The 16,249-nt window shown below is 38.2% G+C and overlaps 1 protein-coding gene across 1 annotated transcript in view; it reads left to right on the top strand.

Annotated features, from left to right (window-relative positions):
- Positions 1-1,107, top strand: part of LOC115940510 (ATP-binding cassette sub-family A member 10-like) — a 587,693-nt gene extending 586,586 nt beyond the window's left edge. The window contains exon 13 of the mRNA XM_081804622.1: positions 970-1,107. Coding sequence (XP_081660748.1) covers positions 970-1,095 — 126 coding nt within the window. The 3' untranslated portion in view covers positions 1,096-1,107. The remainder of the gene's footprint in view (positions 1-969) is intronic.
- Positions 1,108-16,249: the final 15,142 nt, after the last annotated feature.

The following is a 16,249-nucleotide window of genomic DNA, read 5'->3' as shown; positions in this document are numbered from 1 at the left end:
TTCCTCTCCAATTTTATTTCCGTTAGATATATTTTAGGTGGTAAAATTCTAAGAGCCCAGGTTCTAGAATCCGACTGCCCAGATTCATACTCCGATCTGTCACTTCCTGGCTGTGTGACCTTACTAAGCCTTCCTATGCCTCAATTTCCATGGCTGTAAAATGGAGTCAATAAGAGTATCTGCCTTATGTTGTTGCTCTGAGAAAAGAATGTAAAGCACTTTATCCATTGCCTAACACATAATAAATGTTCAGTGAATACCATGATAATTGAAGGCACTCTTCTTTCTTTAGTTAAATGTTCATGATGCATCTAGTAATCAAATGCATTTTCTTTTCACTTCATTGTTTAATTTTTAAAATTTCCCTCTGTGTTATTTGGCTGTAAGTTATGAAGACAGGCTCCAAGTTGATTGGTTTTCCAAATAGCTGGCCAATTATCCCAATTTTTTTTTTTTTATTATTGAATAGTACATTCCTTCTTCATTAGTTTGTGCTGTGACCTTTAGCAAATATTTTGCTTTTTCCCATTTTAGTATCTGCCTCTGGCACACCTAGTGTCTTAAATTTATCTGTTGGTTTATTCTGGCTTCTTCACCATTGACTTAATTATTGTGACTTTATAACATTTTAACACCTGATAATGCAACTTATTTGCATTATTCTCATCAACCAGGTTTTTTTTTTCTTAGACATTCCCGTAAGTTTATTTTCCCAATTGCATTTTTAGCCATGTTGTCAATTTCCAACAAGGATTGCTGTTGAGTGAATTTGGATCAGAAGCACATGCTACTTGTGAATAACTTGAGAATTGACATTGTTATGATAACAATGATTCTTCCCATCCTGGAGCAGAATGTATATTCTCATTTATTCAATTTTTCTTTTGTATTTTTCCTCTTTTTTTAAGATTTTATTTATTTATGGGGCGCCTGGGTGACTCAGTCGTTAAGCGTCTGCCTTCAGCTCAGGTCACGATCCCAGAGTCCTGGGATGGAGCCCCACATGAGGCTCCCTGCTCAGCGGGAAGCCTGCTTCTCCCTCTCCCACTCCCCCTGCTTGTGTTCCCTCTCTCGCTGTGTCTCTCTGTCAAATAAATAAATAAAATCTTTAAGAAAAAAAAAAAGATTTTATTTATTTATTTATTTTTGAGAGAGTGCATGCAAGGGGAGGGGCAGAGGGAAAGGGAAAGGGACAAGCAGACTCCTCACTGAGCATTGAGCAGAAGTGGGGCTCAATCTCATGTCCCTGAGATCATGACCTGAGCTGACATCAAGAGTCAGATGCTTGGCCAACTGAGCCACCTGGGCGCCCCTCTACTTTTATATTTTTCAGTGGAATTGTGCCACTCCCCATACCATGTAAAAATAGATAGTTTATTTGTGTGCAAGGCATTGCTCTAAGGACTTTCCATGTATTAATATTTTTAACTCCTGAGATATAAGGGAGAGGTTTGTCATTATCCTCATTTAACAGTGGTGACACAGGAACATGGAGGATAAGTGATTTGTCCCTGATCACCCTAGGTCCAAAGTCAGAACCAGAGTCTGTCTCCAAAAGCCCATGTTCTTAGATTCTGTGGTACACTCATAATGTACATTAGGTGTTAAGAAAATTGTTAGATATAGTGGCCGTATGAATGAGATCATTTTTCCTCCAAAATATTCCTTTTAATTGGTTACTGCTAACATAGAGAGGAAAAATAATTGCCTATTATTGATAAACCCTTATAATCTATAAGCAAAAATCTGCTTTGAGAGACTTTTAAAAAACCCAGAAAATGGGATGCAGGTTATGTTGCAAGCAAAAAAGAAAGTGAAAATTGAGATGTGTCCACTAATAAACTTGGTTTGTTGTTGTATTTTTTTTCCTGCAAAATGGGAAAAGAACAGTTTGAGTGTTGCAGCAGAATAACCTGGGTATCATATAACACCCAGTGCTCCATGCAGTATATGCCCTCCTTAATATCCATCACTGGGCTAACCGAAAACAATGAATTGTGGATCACTACATCAAAAACTAATGATGTATTGTATGGTGACTAAAATAACATAATAAAATACAAAAAAAATAAATAAATATCTAAACCGTTAAAAAAATTAAAAAAAAAATAACCTGGTTAGTGTGAGGGAAAAAAAAAACAATGCTGTTTTGAAAACAGAGTTTGAGAAACATGACCAGTGATAATTCTCTATGAAAAGGTCCATGGACACCCAAGAGAAGAAGTCTGAGTTTTCCTGCAAGTTAGCAGTCTCTTCTGTAGCTTCCTTGAGGTTTTTCACTCTGTTCTCCATGAGAAGAAATTAATACTACTGGCTGTTAAGTATCTCACTACGTCTACTAGAGTTTTTCATTCTCTCAATACCTTGTTTTCCTTGCTGAATGTTATGATATCTGTCTGTACCACTTTATGGACAAATTGGGCAACTGTATGCCCCCGCCCCGACGTATATGTATGCAGCTACACAGGAGCGAGGAAGTTGTAATCAACTGTTGTCCATCAAATAATAGGCTATTCAGAACAATTAAAATATCAACCATTTGGAAATAATCTTGCCAGAAAATTTCCTGACAATTTGCAATTGCTGCATGAATGTCACTCTCAGGGAAAGGAGACGATTTCTGATTTGAAATTAGAGCTTCAGAAGATAGCCAAAGAAACTATAAGAACATGGGACATTCTAAAATTCAGGGTGATCCATTGGTCCATCGATCTCATTAATGGCTCAAGATTTCTCTCTCTGGTCCTGGCTGCTACCCTTATAGGTTAAGAGTGAAGTGGATTATGTTATATCCAGGAGCTACGATGAGAAAAACATGATACAGGCAAATCTAACAAGTCACCTTCCTTGGACTCCAGAAAATGTATGTGTGATTGTTTTGTTAAATGTAAATCCATCAGCCAAATCAAATGGTACTTATTAATTGTTGTTGCTACTTCAGCTGTTCTGCTCGTTCTTCTTCTTCCTCATCTTTGCCCTATATAAAGTAGCTACCTTTCCCTATGCATCCATCATTTTCTTCCTGCTTTTTGATTGGATTCCTTATCTTCTACTATATTCAACTTTTCTTATACCACTTGTCTCTCCCCACTACAATGTAATATTCACAGAGCAGGGAGTGCATCTAATTTTTGGTATATTCCAGAGCCTAAAAGAGCATGGGACATATAGTAGATGCTTAATAAATATATGTTGGATGGATAATACAACATTGCTTGGAGATTAAGAGCAAATTACCTCTTTGTCTTTCAAGGTTGTTCTGAGTAGAGGGATCTGTGCTTAATTAGTATTTTGATGCATTAATTAACTCCAAAAATATTTTATTTGGGCCTCCTATGTCCTAGGCACCCTGATAGGTTCTCTGAAAGATTTAGAGAAAGATAAAGCCATGAGTCTTGTAATGGCGATTTTTCTAGTCTATGAACAAAGACAAACCTGTAAAAATATGTTTACGTTATAATATGGTAGGTGTTAAAAACAAACAAACAAACAAAAACCTTAGGAACAAATAGTTGGCCTATAATTAGCAGCGATGTTATAAGGACAATCCCTCCAGAAGAGGTGGATGATTAAACCAAGCACAAAAATACGGATAGGAGTTTTCTAGGATTCTGAAATGGTGGAGGATTATTATGAGATTTGTCAGAGGTATGAGGGTGTGAAAAAACATAGTCTATTAGTCTCCATGAATCTGGGATTCTGGATAATCCGTACACATCAACCTATAAGTCAACCTGAGGCTCAGAGTGAACCACAGGCTCTCTACCAGTTCCACAGCTGTCCCCAGGTTGTGTTGGCAAAAGGGGTGTGAATCTCCAGAGAGAACCAATGATGAAGTGATAAGATGCTCTCAGGTTTTTCTCTAACACTTCTATCCAATAGGAGTTTCTCCTCAAATATTTGGTGACCATGTGGTTTGGCCCAAGAAAAGAACATTTATGAACACAGCATAATATTGGCATCAGAATGTCCTAGATATCTGGGTCCTAAGGGACTGATTGGGCTGGACATCAAACCAAGATTCTGATAAAAGGAGATAACAGAGACTGGCCAAAGCAGGAAAGGAGCTTTGCTTAGCCTGAGTCAGAGGTATCAAGAGATGCTTAGGAAGCAGCTGACTCAAGAAGTTTTGAGCCCGTGAATAGGTAAGTCAAAACTTTAAACTTCTATTATTTGTAACAATAGTAAAGATTTTTTTTTTCCTATTCCATTAAGTGACAGCTGTTGGCTTTGGTCTAGATGCTTCTGTCATAAGTATATTGCCTTTAATATTGTCTCTAAAATGAATGTTAATAAGAATTGTTTAATGATTATTTTTATAATCATTTATTTAATGTTGGGCTATATTGTAATTAAAGATTGTTTTTGATTTTTTCATTCCACACGTTAGAAAACTGAGCCTCCGAGAGAGGATATGGTTTATCCGAGTAACACAATTGGTCAAGGTTTGTCAGGGGAACAAGTGTCCTGACTTCTAATTCGGTTTCCTTGCTAGAATATCTATGAATCAGGTTCATATTTTGATTTATTCTGGTGGTGAGGATACAGATTTCAAATCATATGCAGTTAAGTTTGAATTCTAAGTCCAGTACTCCTTATCTGTGTGAATTTAGATAAATTACCTTAAATTCTGAGCCTCAGTTTTCTCATCTGTGAAATGGGGGTTAGAAGTTAGGGAGATAAAAGAAATCATATTTGTTAGGTCTCTAGCCCAGGGCCTTTGTTGGTCCAGACAGTAAGTACATGTTACCTGATGTTATAAGTGCCTCAAATCACAGGTTGGGTTTTGCTCTGAAGAAGTAGTCTGATTGCAAAACTGCATTTTGGATTCTACAACCATAAATGGGAACTCTCTAAGTGAATTTCAGCTGAATTTCTGTCTTGAGGTTTTGACATAAAATAAACATTCATGTTCCCTTGTCATTTGAATGGCAAAGAAGACAGTAGAGTTAATTGCTTTTCAAAATCTAGTGATGCTTCTTCCCACTGTTGCAGATCATCAAAGAGTGATAACATGTATTGAGCTTCATGATCAGTAAGAGAATAAGATACACCTTTGAAACCATTACAATGAGATATTACCTCATACCTGTTAGGACATCCAATTACCAAACACACAAGAGATAACAAGTGTTGGCAAGGATGTGGGGAGGATGCAGGAACTCTTGTGTCTTATTAATGGGAATGTAAATTGGTATGTGCAATATGAAAATCAATATGGTGGTCTAGGAATGCCTGGGTGGCTCAGTCGGTTAAGCGTCTGCCTTTGGGCTCAGGTCATGATCTCAGTGTCCTGGGATCGAGTCCTGCATCGGGCTCCCTGCTCAGCTTCTCCCTCTGCCTGCGCTCCCCCTGCTTGTGCTCTCTTTCTCTCTCTCTCTCTGACAAATAAATAAAAAAGAAAGAAAAAGGAAAGAAAGAAAGAAAGAAGGAAAAACAGTATAGTGGTCTCTCAAAAAATTAAAACTAGAATTACCATATAATCCAGCCATCCCACTTCTAGGTATATATCCAAAGGAATTGAAATTAGAATCTTGAAGAGCTAATACGCAACCCCCTGGAGTTTTTCTCTCTCAGACTCATCCACATGAGCCTCCAGCAATGATCAGGAACAGTTTCGATTTTTCTACCCCAGCACTGGTTCCCATGGAGATTTCTGCTCTGGTAACTTGTGACTCCGTATTTCCTTGTACGTGTCTCCAATTTCAGTGGTAGCAATTTGTTCTGGCAGATCTGAGAAGAGTTGTTGATTTTTCAGCTTGATCAGTTTTTTATTTGTTGTTAGGATGGTGTGACAACTTCCAAGCTTCTTATATCCCAGACAAGACCCATTTGTTTTTTTAAACTAAAAATTTTATTATGCTTTAAACTGAGGGATACATCCTTCTAGAAATACAGCACTATGATACAGGGGATATGTCTGATAATATTTTTAAATTACTGGACTTGGGAGCTTATTCTTTGATTCTAATCATTTTCAACGTTATCATCTGATAAAGGAGTTAATTCATCATGTTATTAGAGGCAGGTTCCCATATACATCTGTGCAGAGTAGATGATTTTAAATGGTTACTTCCTAAAGACAATGATGAAAGGAGGAAAGATACATTTGGAAAATAAAGGATTGTAGATAAGTTGACAGAAACAGAGCCTGAATATTCTACCTAAAAACTCCATATCATCCCTAGTTTTCAACCTAAATTTATTTGAATTAAAGTTCGAATTTTGTCTCCTCGAGACCCTTCATATGAGTTTTGGTAAATTTCCAATTATGTATCAACCTGCAGGGCTTACAATGAAAGGGGACTGCCCACAGTGCTGCTTTGCAACCCCATCTATTGCAAATGAGCTTTGCAAAAGGAACGAAAGGGACATGAGTGGAAGAGCATTTAAGGAATCAGAGCACAATACACCAACCCAAGTAAATGAGGTCTGTGGAGCTATTGTTTGTTTTTGGTAGATTTCCCATTACTAGTCTTTAGGTGATGGAAGCTATGATTTCTCCAAAGTCTCTCAGACAGTAACATCGTTTGTTTGGATATATTTGCATCCTAATATCGCAGGAGACCTGGTAACGTGCTGGTAAGAAACAGAGCTCAGGTTGTCCCCCTCTCTTAAACTTCTAAAATTATTTCTTACCTTGCAGAAGATTTCTGGAGTTGTAAGCCCTGGGATTCACGGCTCCCTCTCAGTCCATGAGACTCACTTACCTTGAGGCAAATACTTGACATATTTTCTTAAATGCAACACTTCAGTGGGAAGCCAGTGTATCAGTCTGGTGTTGCCTTTACCTTGCTGTAAGCAGATTTCTTCCGATTTGGGATGTTTCTCTTAAGTTTTCATTGCCGGACTTGCCAGGCCATGCATGTGCAGAAGCTAAAAAAACAAAACAAAACAAAACTCAAAAAAAACCCCAAAACAACAACAACAACATTTTTGTATTATTCTCAACAGCCTTTTGTCAGTACTGTAGCCTTGATTTATAATTTGGCTATTAAATTTTCTTTTGTACTTGGAGAAAATTTTAAACGTGGCTTCATAGTGTCTCTCTACACCCAGTGGTGTCAAAAGACTTAAAAACAATTATTTTGTAAGCTTCAAATGTGTGAGGGCCATTTCATTTTGGGGTTTTGTTTCTCTTTTCTAGCTGACTCTCTGGAAGGTCTGTTTCTTCTCCAGAGGCAAGTGTCTTGTTGCTGGATATCACATGCATAGAGGGGGAACTTTGAAACTGGATCTGTGGACTTCTCCTTCTTACCCCAAGCCCTCTGACCTCAGCTGCATTTTTCTTTCCCAGAAATTCCTGTGAAAATGGGAATGATGGACTTTGAAAATCTAGACCATCCAATTCAATCATTTTAATCCTACCACAAATCATGGCTGCAGTGGGGATGTTATTTAAGATATATTAGCCTATATTCTCAAGGAAATTTAGTCATTTATTAAAAAAAAAAAATTCTTCAAAGGTATCTAATCACTGTGAACAGCCATTGATTTACATGTCATTCTGTTTTTCTGTCTGAGTCCCAAGATCAACTTCACATGTCTTCAAAACACATTAGTTTTGAACAGGGTTGATAAAGAACAAAGGTCATTTTTAACAGGCTAGAAAATGTGGATTCTCGTAAGAGTGCAGCCATGCCAAAGTATGAAGCTGCATTTCTGGGTGAAAGAATCATTGAGGAACTGAGAGCAAGCTACAAAATGCAATCAAAGGCAAGCAGATTTGCTCTTAGCAAACAGGAAGCCTGCTGCCTTTCCTTTGTAGTAGTATGAGAGAAAGAGTAAATAAGATCAGACTGAGGAAGTAATCTGTATCTCATGGTGCCTACCTACTCTGTGATAAAAAGTAGTTACAAAATAACATAAGCTATATTTTTCTTTAGGACCAAGGCATTCATTGACATGAAGGACAACCAAAGGTCTTTTATTCATTCACTTTTATATTTATTTAAAAAGTCAATATGAAATTCCTACTATGAAGTTACCGTGGAGAGTTAGAGGGACCCAGGAGGGTGGGTGGCAGTAGCCAAAATGAGGAGAAGGCCTTGAGAAGTTCCCAGTATGATGGGGAAGGATGCTGTGCATATAAATAATCATAATTTGTAGTTACAAGTGTGATCATAATGCCTTGCACAATGGGCTATGGAAGGACACATTTAGCCTGGGAAGAGGGGAGGATTTATTGAAGATGCATGGGCCTCTAATAAGTCACTGGTAAAATACAGCTAGCTGTTCTAGACTTCAAACTTTCTCAATTAGACAAATAAGCCAATCCATTTTCATACTACAGTTATGAATGGCTCTGCAAGCAAGTCAAGAGTAGGACTAAGCAGCTGAGACTTGAAATGCAAAAGCAGGAACGAGGAGGTGGTGTGGGGCTAATAATTTTCATGTTCAAGGGTCCCCTGAGTTTGGGTGTTCGAAGTTAATTAGGTGGTGTAACGGAGAGTAAGAGGCACCAAAAGCTTGCCCTTTGGAAATGGGCCCAGTAAACAAACCAACCGCCATATGCATTCATAACTTCGTCTTCTCGTTATGCTTCTTATGAAGTTTAAGTTGTGGATGCTCCCGCCTCACGGGCTCCCGCTGTGCATGTGCGCATGTGTGTGCTACAATTCTGTCTAGACCTTAGCCAGGACTTTGGGAAGAGGATTAGAAGGGGGCATTGGGCAGAGGGAAGTGAAAAACAACAGGGAGAAGTTCATTTGAAAAGGAAAGGGAGAAAAAGGCCAGCTCTCCAGGGTAGAGCAGATTCTGTTTCCTTGTTCCTCCATGCTTGCTCCTTCCCCAGATTTGTATTGCTCGCTCCTGATGACTTGTGGAACCCCCCTTCCTGGAATGTCATTGGTCCAAGTACTGTACGTCCGTAGAGAACAAAATTGAAACGCAGCTGGAGTGAAACCAGAGTATACCTATGAAATGGTAGCTTGGGACAAAATTCTGTGTTTGGTTTTCTGACATGTTGCTCTGATGATCCTGAATAATAGATAATAGATTGTATAGACAGAAATTGTCAAAAAAAAATTTATAAGTGGCTCTTGTGTGCTTTAATGGGTTAATATATGAGAGTCCTTTGTATTTTTTTTTAAATTTTATTTCATTATGTTATGTTAGTCACCATACAGAACATCATTAGTTTTTGATGTAGTGTTCCATGATTCATTGTTTACGTATAACACCCAGTGCTCCATGCAGGACGTGTCCTTAAAACCCATCACTGGGCTAACCCATCCCCCCCACCCCCCTTCCCTCTAAAACCCTCAGTTTGTTTCTAGGAGTCCGTCATCTCTCATGGTTCGTCTCCCCCTCCAATTTGCCCCCCTTCATTTGTATTTTTAAAACAAACTTGTTGTGTGGATTTCAAAATATTATAACTAAAGGCTAATTATAAAAATACTATCACTTCTTGGGGTGTCTGGGTGGCTCGGTTGGTTAAGGGTCCCACTCTTGATTTCAGCTCAAAGTCATGATCTCAGGGTCTTGAGATCAAACCCCAGGTTGGCTCCATGCTGGCGGTGGAGCCTGCTTAGATTCTCTCTCCCTCTGCTTCTCCCCCCATCTCTGTCTCTCTCCCCATCTCTAAAAATAAAATGAAATAAAAAAAAAATAAATACTATCACTTCTTATTGAACTAAAATCATTATTTTGACTTGTAAATGTTAAGTGTGTGCCTTACTTTCAAGATGATAACAAGTTACTTTAATTGTTTACTTATTTATTTAAAAGTGTTTATTTTTTACTGTTAGGATTTTGACATTGCTAAGTCTTTAAGGTTTTCCACAATTGTGGCTGTTATTTTTGTTTAATGATTAGGAAAGATGCCCCGTGACCAGGCAAACCAGGTTTTCTATGGCAGTCTGCCTATGTACCTTTATATGCTTTTCAAAAAAGGCAATTCATTAAAAAGATAATCAAATTTTGTTTATTTGGAAATAAACTCATAAATCAGAAACATATTCCCCTGGACCATATATCCTGATTTTTTTTTCCACAAAATTTGGTCATTTTACCCATGATTATAATAACATAAAAGGGCATAGCTTGGAAAATAGAAAGTTAAAGGAAACTTTCTACTGAGATTTAAAATGTGGACTGGATATCGTTTGAATGGAAGTGAGCCTCTGAGGGAAGTCACTAAAAAGGATTGTTAAACATTAAGTATAGTTAAGGACTGAATGAAGCTGGGTAACTCCTGTAGATTTTAAAGTGAGGATGATCATACCCTGTTCAGCCTTATAATTCTTTGTCTTTACTGAGATTTTGTCAAATTCTTGAATTTCAACTTGCTCAGTATAATATTGAATGAAAATCCCATTAGGTTAATCCCATAGAACCAGTTTGCGACCTTCTCTTTCCACAATCCCACTGTGGTTTGGATGTTTAGAACATCCAGGAACTTGCAGATCAGTGTCGGTTTCAAGGGTTTAAGTAATTTCAGGAAATGAATGAAGTGCCCCATCTGACCTCCAGTATGTGTGCCAGGTGATTTCTCGTGACAACCTTGAAAATCACTTCTGTGACAATGTAAGCCCTATTCTACCAGTCAGAGGAAGACAAATATTTTTTATTATTTTTTATTTATTATTTTTTAATTTTTTTCAAAGATTTTATTTACTTGCGAGAGAGGGAATGAGAGACAGAGAGCACGAGAGGGAGGAGGGTCAGAGGGAGAAGCAGACTCCCTGCCGAGCAGGGAGCCCAATGTGGGACTCAATCCCGGGACTCCAGGATCTTGACCTGAGCTGAAGGCAGTCACTTAACCAACTGAGCCACTCAGGCGCCCGACAAATATTTTTTAATGAAGTCATGAGAGTTCAAGGAAGAAAGGTGACTAACACAACAGTATTAGCCCACTCTTGGTGAAGATGAGTCCTGAAAAAAAGCTTGGAATGTGTTACTTCCCATTTACTTTTAAGAGAGTTGCAACATCCAGGACAGCTAACAGTCGGTCAATAGCTGGGTTCTGCCCATGTGCATTTTCCTTCTTTTTAGAATACCCAGAAGTGATCTGTTTTGATTCAAAAGGAAATTTCTCATTCAGATGAAAGAGACTGTCAAGTTCACTTCTACCCCAATGACCATATGCAAAAGCATGGGTATGGGAGGAAGGCCAGTGATGAGGAGACCCCAGGACCTTTACTCGAGATGTGACTTTGAGGTCAACTTTTTCAAGGCTCATATTTTTATTTGCAAAATGGGAGTGATAATTTTGTATTGACTCATGAGGTTATAAGGATTAAATAAGATAACACACTTGAAGTGCTTAACGTAGCACCTGACCTTTATAGCAAAGCCTACAACGGGAGAAAGCTGCTATAAATAGCTCAAGATGGTTGTTCCCCTGTGTGTTTTTCTCCCTGCACTGATTCTCTTTTAACGGGATGGCAGTAATGGATTTGTATCTCTTCTGGGGAAAAATAAGGACATACGGAACCAACCTAGTTTCTATTCCTTTGTCATGATACAAGCTTTTCCTCAGAAAATGCCTGGAACAAGAGCAATTCAAATGTATAATGAGAGGGTTCATTATTTATGAATAGTTATCTAATTAAGGTAAAGACCAAAAGAACCATGGCAAGATGTCTTACTCTTGTCCTTGGTTTGCTAGGCTTAGTGGTGAGTTCTCATTTTTAGAATTCATGTCATTAGGATAGGAGTAGTGTAATTGTGAGAACTAGCTCTGAAGGAGAGAATTCTGCTCGCTAGAGAATGGGTACACTGCCTTCCCAATAAAAGAAAGAGGACACTTTCTGTGGCTCTATAGTGACTCAGTTCTGTCCCTCTCTGATGTTGACTGAGGCTGGCTCGAAGTAAAGAGATACTAATTCCTTCCACACACAGCGCAGGTGCTGTTTTTTGAAAGTTGGATGGATGACAATGAATATTTTAACCTCCCTGTAACATGTAGTTGACACTTCTGTGATTTGGGGAATTTTGACCCGTCTTGGCACTGTTACCTTGCTGTACATGGCGCTTGTTCAAACAATTCTCGGCTTTCACTGAGCTTATGGTTTTCCATCTGGTTGTGTTGGAACAACTTCCTTTTGTCCACTGACCACACTAACAAAGAGTAAAGGGTCAGGAACAAAAATTACTAGGATCCAGGTGCCATATTGGATGTGTTTCTATAACAGGATCCTGCTTCATTTTTAGTAAGAGTATACATTTTTTCCATTGCTCTGGATACCTCTATCACTGTCCCATGGGACAAACTAAAGGGGCAGCCTCCATGTATCGATTCTGTACTCTACTTGAAACCATTTGTACTCAAACACAAAATACTTCCAACTCACTTCATCAAGAAACCACATTCTTTGTGGTGGAGGAAAATTCTATGCCTGAATGGCAATGTATGTATTTGTAGCTCCATTTTTCGAGATAGGCCTGATTAGCATATTATGATATGCCAGCAATATTACTGAATATCGGAATTACGTATCATACAGTCAACTTTAAGGTGAAATGCTTTGGCTTATTTCATTCTAATCCATTAAATTAAAAACCATATGATAGTTGGGTTGCATGTTAAAAAGAAAGCAAAGGAGGATATGTCTAAAGCTTTAGCTTATTCTCAAAGAACAGTAAATTACAATTAAAATATAGGAATGTGACAAAAACTTATCCAAGACCATTGGAATTTCTAGGCTGGAAAGAATCTCAGGTTTGACTCTTAGTCATCTTAACTTTGCAGATGAACAAATGAGACTAAAGGAGGCAAAGTGGCATCTCAAGGTCACAGATGAGTAAAGTGCTGAAGTTGAGACCCCAAGCTAGATCTCTCAATTTTAAGACCAGTGTTCTTCAAACTGTATAGTCAAGCTGTGTCTTCTCTTCAACATTATACAATTCAATTTTATGTGATTTAATAAATACTTAAGATTTCCTATACCTAGTTAGTTCCTGCCATCTCATATGGATACCCTCTGAAACAAGTATCAACTGGTTGTTGAGATTTAATGAAATGATCCAGAATTTACCTTTTATTTTATTTCAGAAATCATCCCCCCAAGAGTTCTGTTTGTTTTTTTTTTAAGATTTTTATTTATAAGAGAGAGAGCACAAGCAGAGGGAGGAGAGAGGGAGAAGCAGACCCCTGCTGAGCAGGGAGCCCAATGTGGGGCTTGATCCCAGGACCCCAGGATCATGACCTGAGCTGAAGGCAGACGCTTAATCGACGGAGCCACCCAGGCGCCCCACCAAGAATTCTATTTTTCTATCTTACAAATATATATATGCATTTATATATTATTATATATATTTACAATATATATGGTTTATATATATGTATGTAATTTTTGAAATTTTTTCTAGGATAACTGAGTGATGGGAAAGGTCATGAGTCATAACCACCTATCATAAACATGTAGCCCAGAGATGAAATACCTGGTTTCCTCTATACACTTTCTTCTTCACAGAGGCTTGCTGGGAAATGGTTATTAGTAGAAGCTATTTTGCCCATTCCTGACTAATTTGAAGGAACTGGTAGCAATCTGCTTCCCATTAATTCATGATGCATGGAGATTGGTGCTCTCATAGCACAAGCTATGTCTGCATGTTCGGATGACTCAACAGTTTGACTTTGCCAAGTTGATTCATTAACCCGTTGTTTTATTGACACATGCAGAGTGCTGGCTATGCATCAGGGGCCCAAACTGTGTTCCCCAATCCCACTGGCATTTTCCTTTCATAGGCCCAAATGGAAGTACAGAAAACCAACAGTAGACTTGCACTGAGGAGTTAACCTGGCAATGGGACGAACCTATTTGAAAGAGAGGCACTGTCTCCAAATATGGTAACCAAATAAGGATAGAAAATCCACACTCTATCTGGACAAGTGGTAAAGTACCAGGGGACAAGCCAATAGGTCAGCGTATTTCAGGGAGTGGATTCAGGCAAATCATTCAAGATCATGGCATCTAAAACAGAGCTCAGAAGTGCTTGCATATTGCATGTATCAGTACCCGAAACAGTCTGAATGAGGAAATTAGCAATTAACAACAGCATCTATGTCTAGTTAAAAAAGCAAAGAAAATAAATAGTAATCTAAAATAAAGAGTAAAAATCTGCTACAGTAGAAATGATGAGAAATCCTGGGTATATTTTCTGCACAACAGTTATATGCTATTTCTTTATCTTTTTCCTTTATACTCAAATAATGTCGACTTACATTGGGGCGTTTCAGTTGGCCATTCCCACAGCTAAACTCTTCTATTTCTTGCCCTCTCTCCTGGAGGAACTAACTATACAGTACGTCACCCATCACAAGCTTAGAAGAGATCTGACAGGAGTATTTTCGACTGATTACTATCCCTTGCTCTCCTCCAGTTACTGATACCTGAGCTGGGCCCCATGAGCTGGATTTGAGTCGAAGCTGCCGAGCTGAATAATTTGCACAATTCAGTTTCCTATGTCCATTCATCTGCAGCTCTCTCTCTTCTTTTTAAAACAAATCACCTTAGGCACTATTGCAGGCAGGCCCTGATGGCATACTCTAATAGCTCGGTTATGTTGGTAATTACAATCATATGAGAGACGTCTCCCATGTAGACTATGACAACAACAGCCCATAAAGGCAGGACACTGGTAATTTGAGTTCCCACTTTAAAAAGAATCTGATATTTTTTTGTACATGTTTTCCTTCTCTGCTTAAAATTTCAGAATTTCATGAGCAATGTTGGAGAGTTGGGGTAGTTACACAACATTCAAATTTCAAGCTCTGATAATCTCTGATCTCTAGGAAAAAAAAAAAAAAGAAGTGACTCACCAGCCATCTATGGTTTATGGAATTGTGTTGTGTTACTCTGAGAAAGCAAAACATATTGGCTCCATAAAGGAAATGGAAACATTTGTCTTCAAAGAGATATAGGTAAGAGGGTTTAATACTGTCAGGGCAATCATGTTCCCTGTGTGAAACATCTGCTGATTTTCTTTTCACTCAAGAAAGCCAAAATTGATCTCACATGGTATCCCCATTTGGTGATTCAAGCAAAGTTGCCCCAAAAGGGCCTGGGATTGATTGATTGATATTTGTCTATTTGTATTCAAGAAAATTAAGAAACACACGTCCCTAAATGTGAAGAAGTTTAAAAAGTTCTCTAAGGTTTCTACTTTCCTTACAATGGCAAAGAAGTCCTGCTTAGCAAGCTTATTAGCATTGAGAATCCAACTCTTCTGTTTTGCTTTGCTTTTTTACAATTGTGATCCCAAGTCTCTTTCCTCTGTTTCTCATCTATCATCCTGTCTGATCAATACACGGCCTCTGTCCCTGGATGGCACAATTTTCTGTTGCTTTCTGCTTGTGTGTAGGCTTCGGGATAAAATAGCAAGAGATTGAGACTTTCCGGGAATCTTTCAAAACTCAGCTTTCTTTTGTTTCCAGAAGTCTGCATTCATTTGATTCTATAGAAGTGGTAGGATTTTCCCCTAGTTTTAATCTTGGCTCTCTGTTTCTGGTTTGACATAAACGAGGTCATCTTAAGTGGCTATAAAACTAATGCATATTATTAACACAAAACATTCTCAGGGGCACAGGAAGTTTTGAAAGTGACCTTTGGTACTGCTTGTCTTAACCAATTCCTCAGGAATCAATTTAATCACAGAAGGGATGTTTACAAGAAGATCTGCAATGTACATACGTGTGTGCATATTTTACAGGCTGTTGTCTTGGATTATTAGCATTAAAAACACGATGGAAAAGAGGCCAAACATGGTGTGGGTGTTCCTGTTATTTTATATTTACGTTGGATCCTTGTAAAATCTTTTCCAAAGAGTGAATAAGATTCCTAGACAGAAAAGATTCTGAACTCTGCACATTATTGAAAAACCAGATGAGATATAGTGAAAAGCATTTGCTTTGGATATTTTAAGTAAGTGGATTACTGTCACAGAATTGGAACAACACCAAAAAACCAAAACAGTAACAACAAAACCCAACTTTAAATGAAACAAGAAAAGGACATTTCAAGTATAAGAGATTGCTGGATAAACTTTCAGAATGTAGCAATCATAAGTTGATAGGTTATAGAATACTGTGATTGAGATCTGGCAGAAATAGAAGAATAAAAAAAAAACTGGATAGAAGATGGAAGAGGAGTTGGAAGGGTAATATAATCCAATCAATAAGGCACTCCATCATACAAGAAGACAGGAAGCTCTTGATCAATGTCTTCAATTCTACCATAATTATGGTCCTCTATTCTGAGTAAGGGAACGGTATTACTGGGGCCAGCTAACAGAATTTAGAGGT

This window comes from Leptonychotes weddellii, chromosome 15 (genome assembly GCF_054177405.1).
Source record: "Leptonychotes weddellii isolate Sample4059 chromosome 15, ASM5417740v2, whole genome shotgun sequence".
Taxonomy (NCBI): Eukaryota; Metazoa; Chordata; class Mammalia; order Carnivora; family Phocidae; genus Leptonychotes; species Leptonychotes weddellii.
This window is presented reverse-complemented; position numbering and strand designations above follow the sequence as displayed.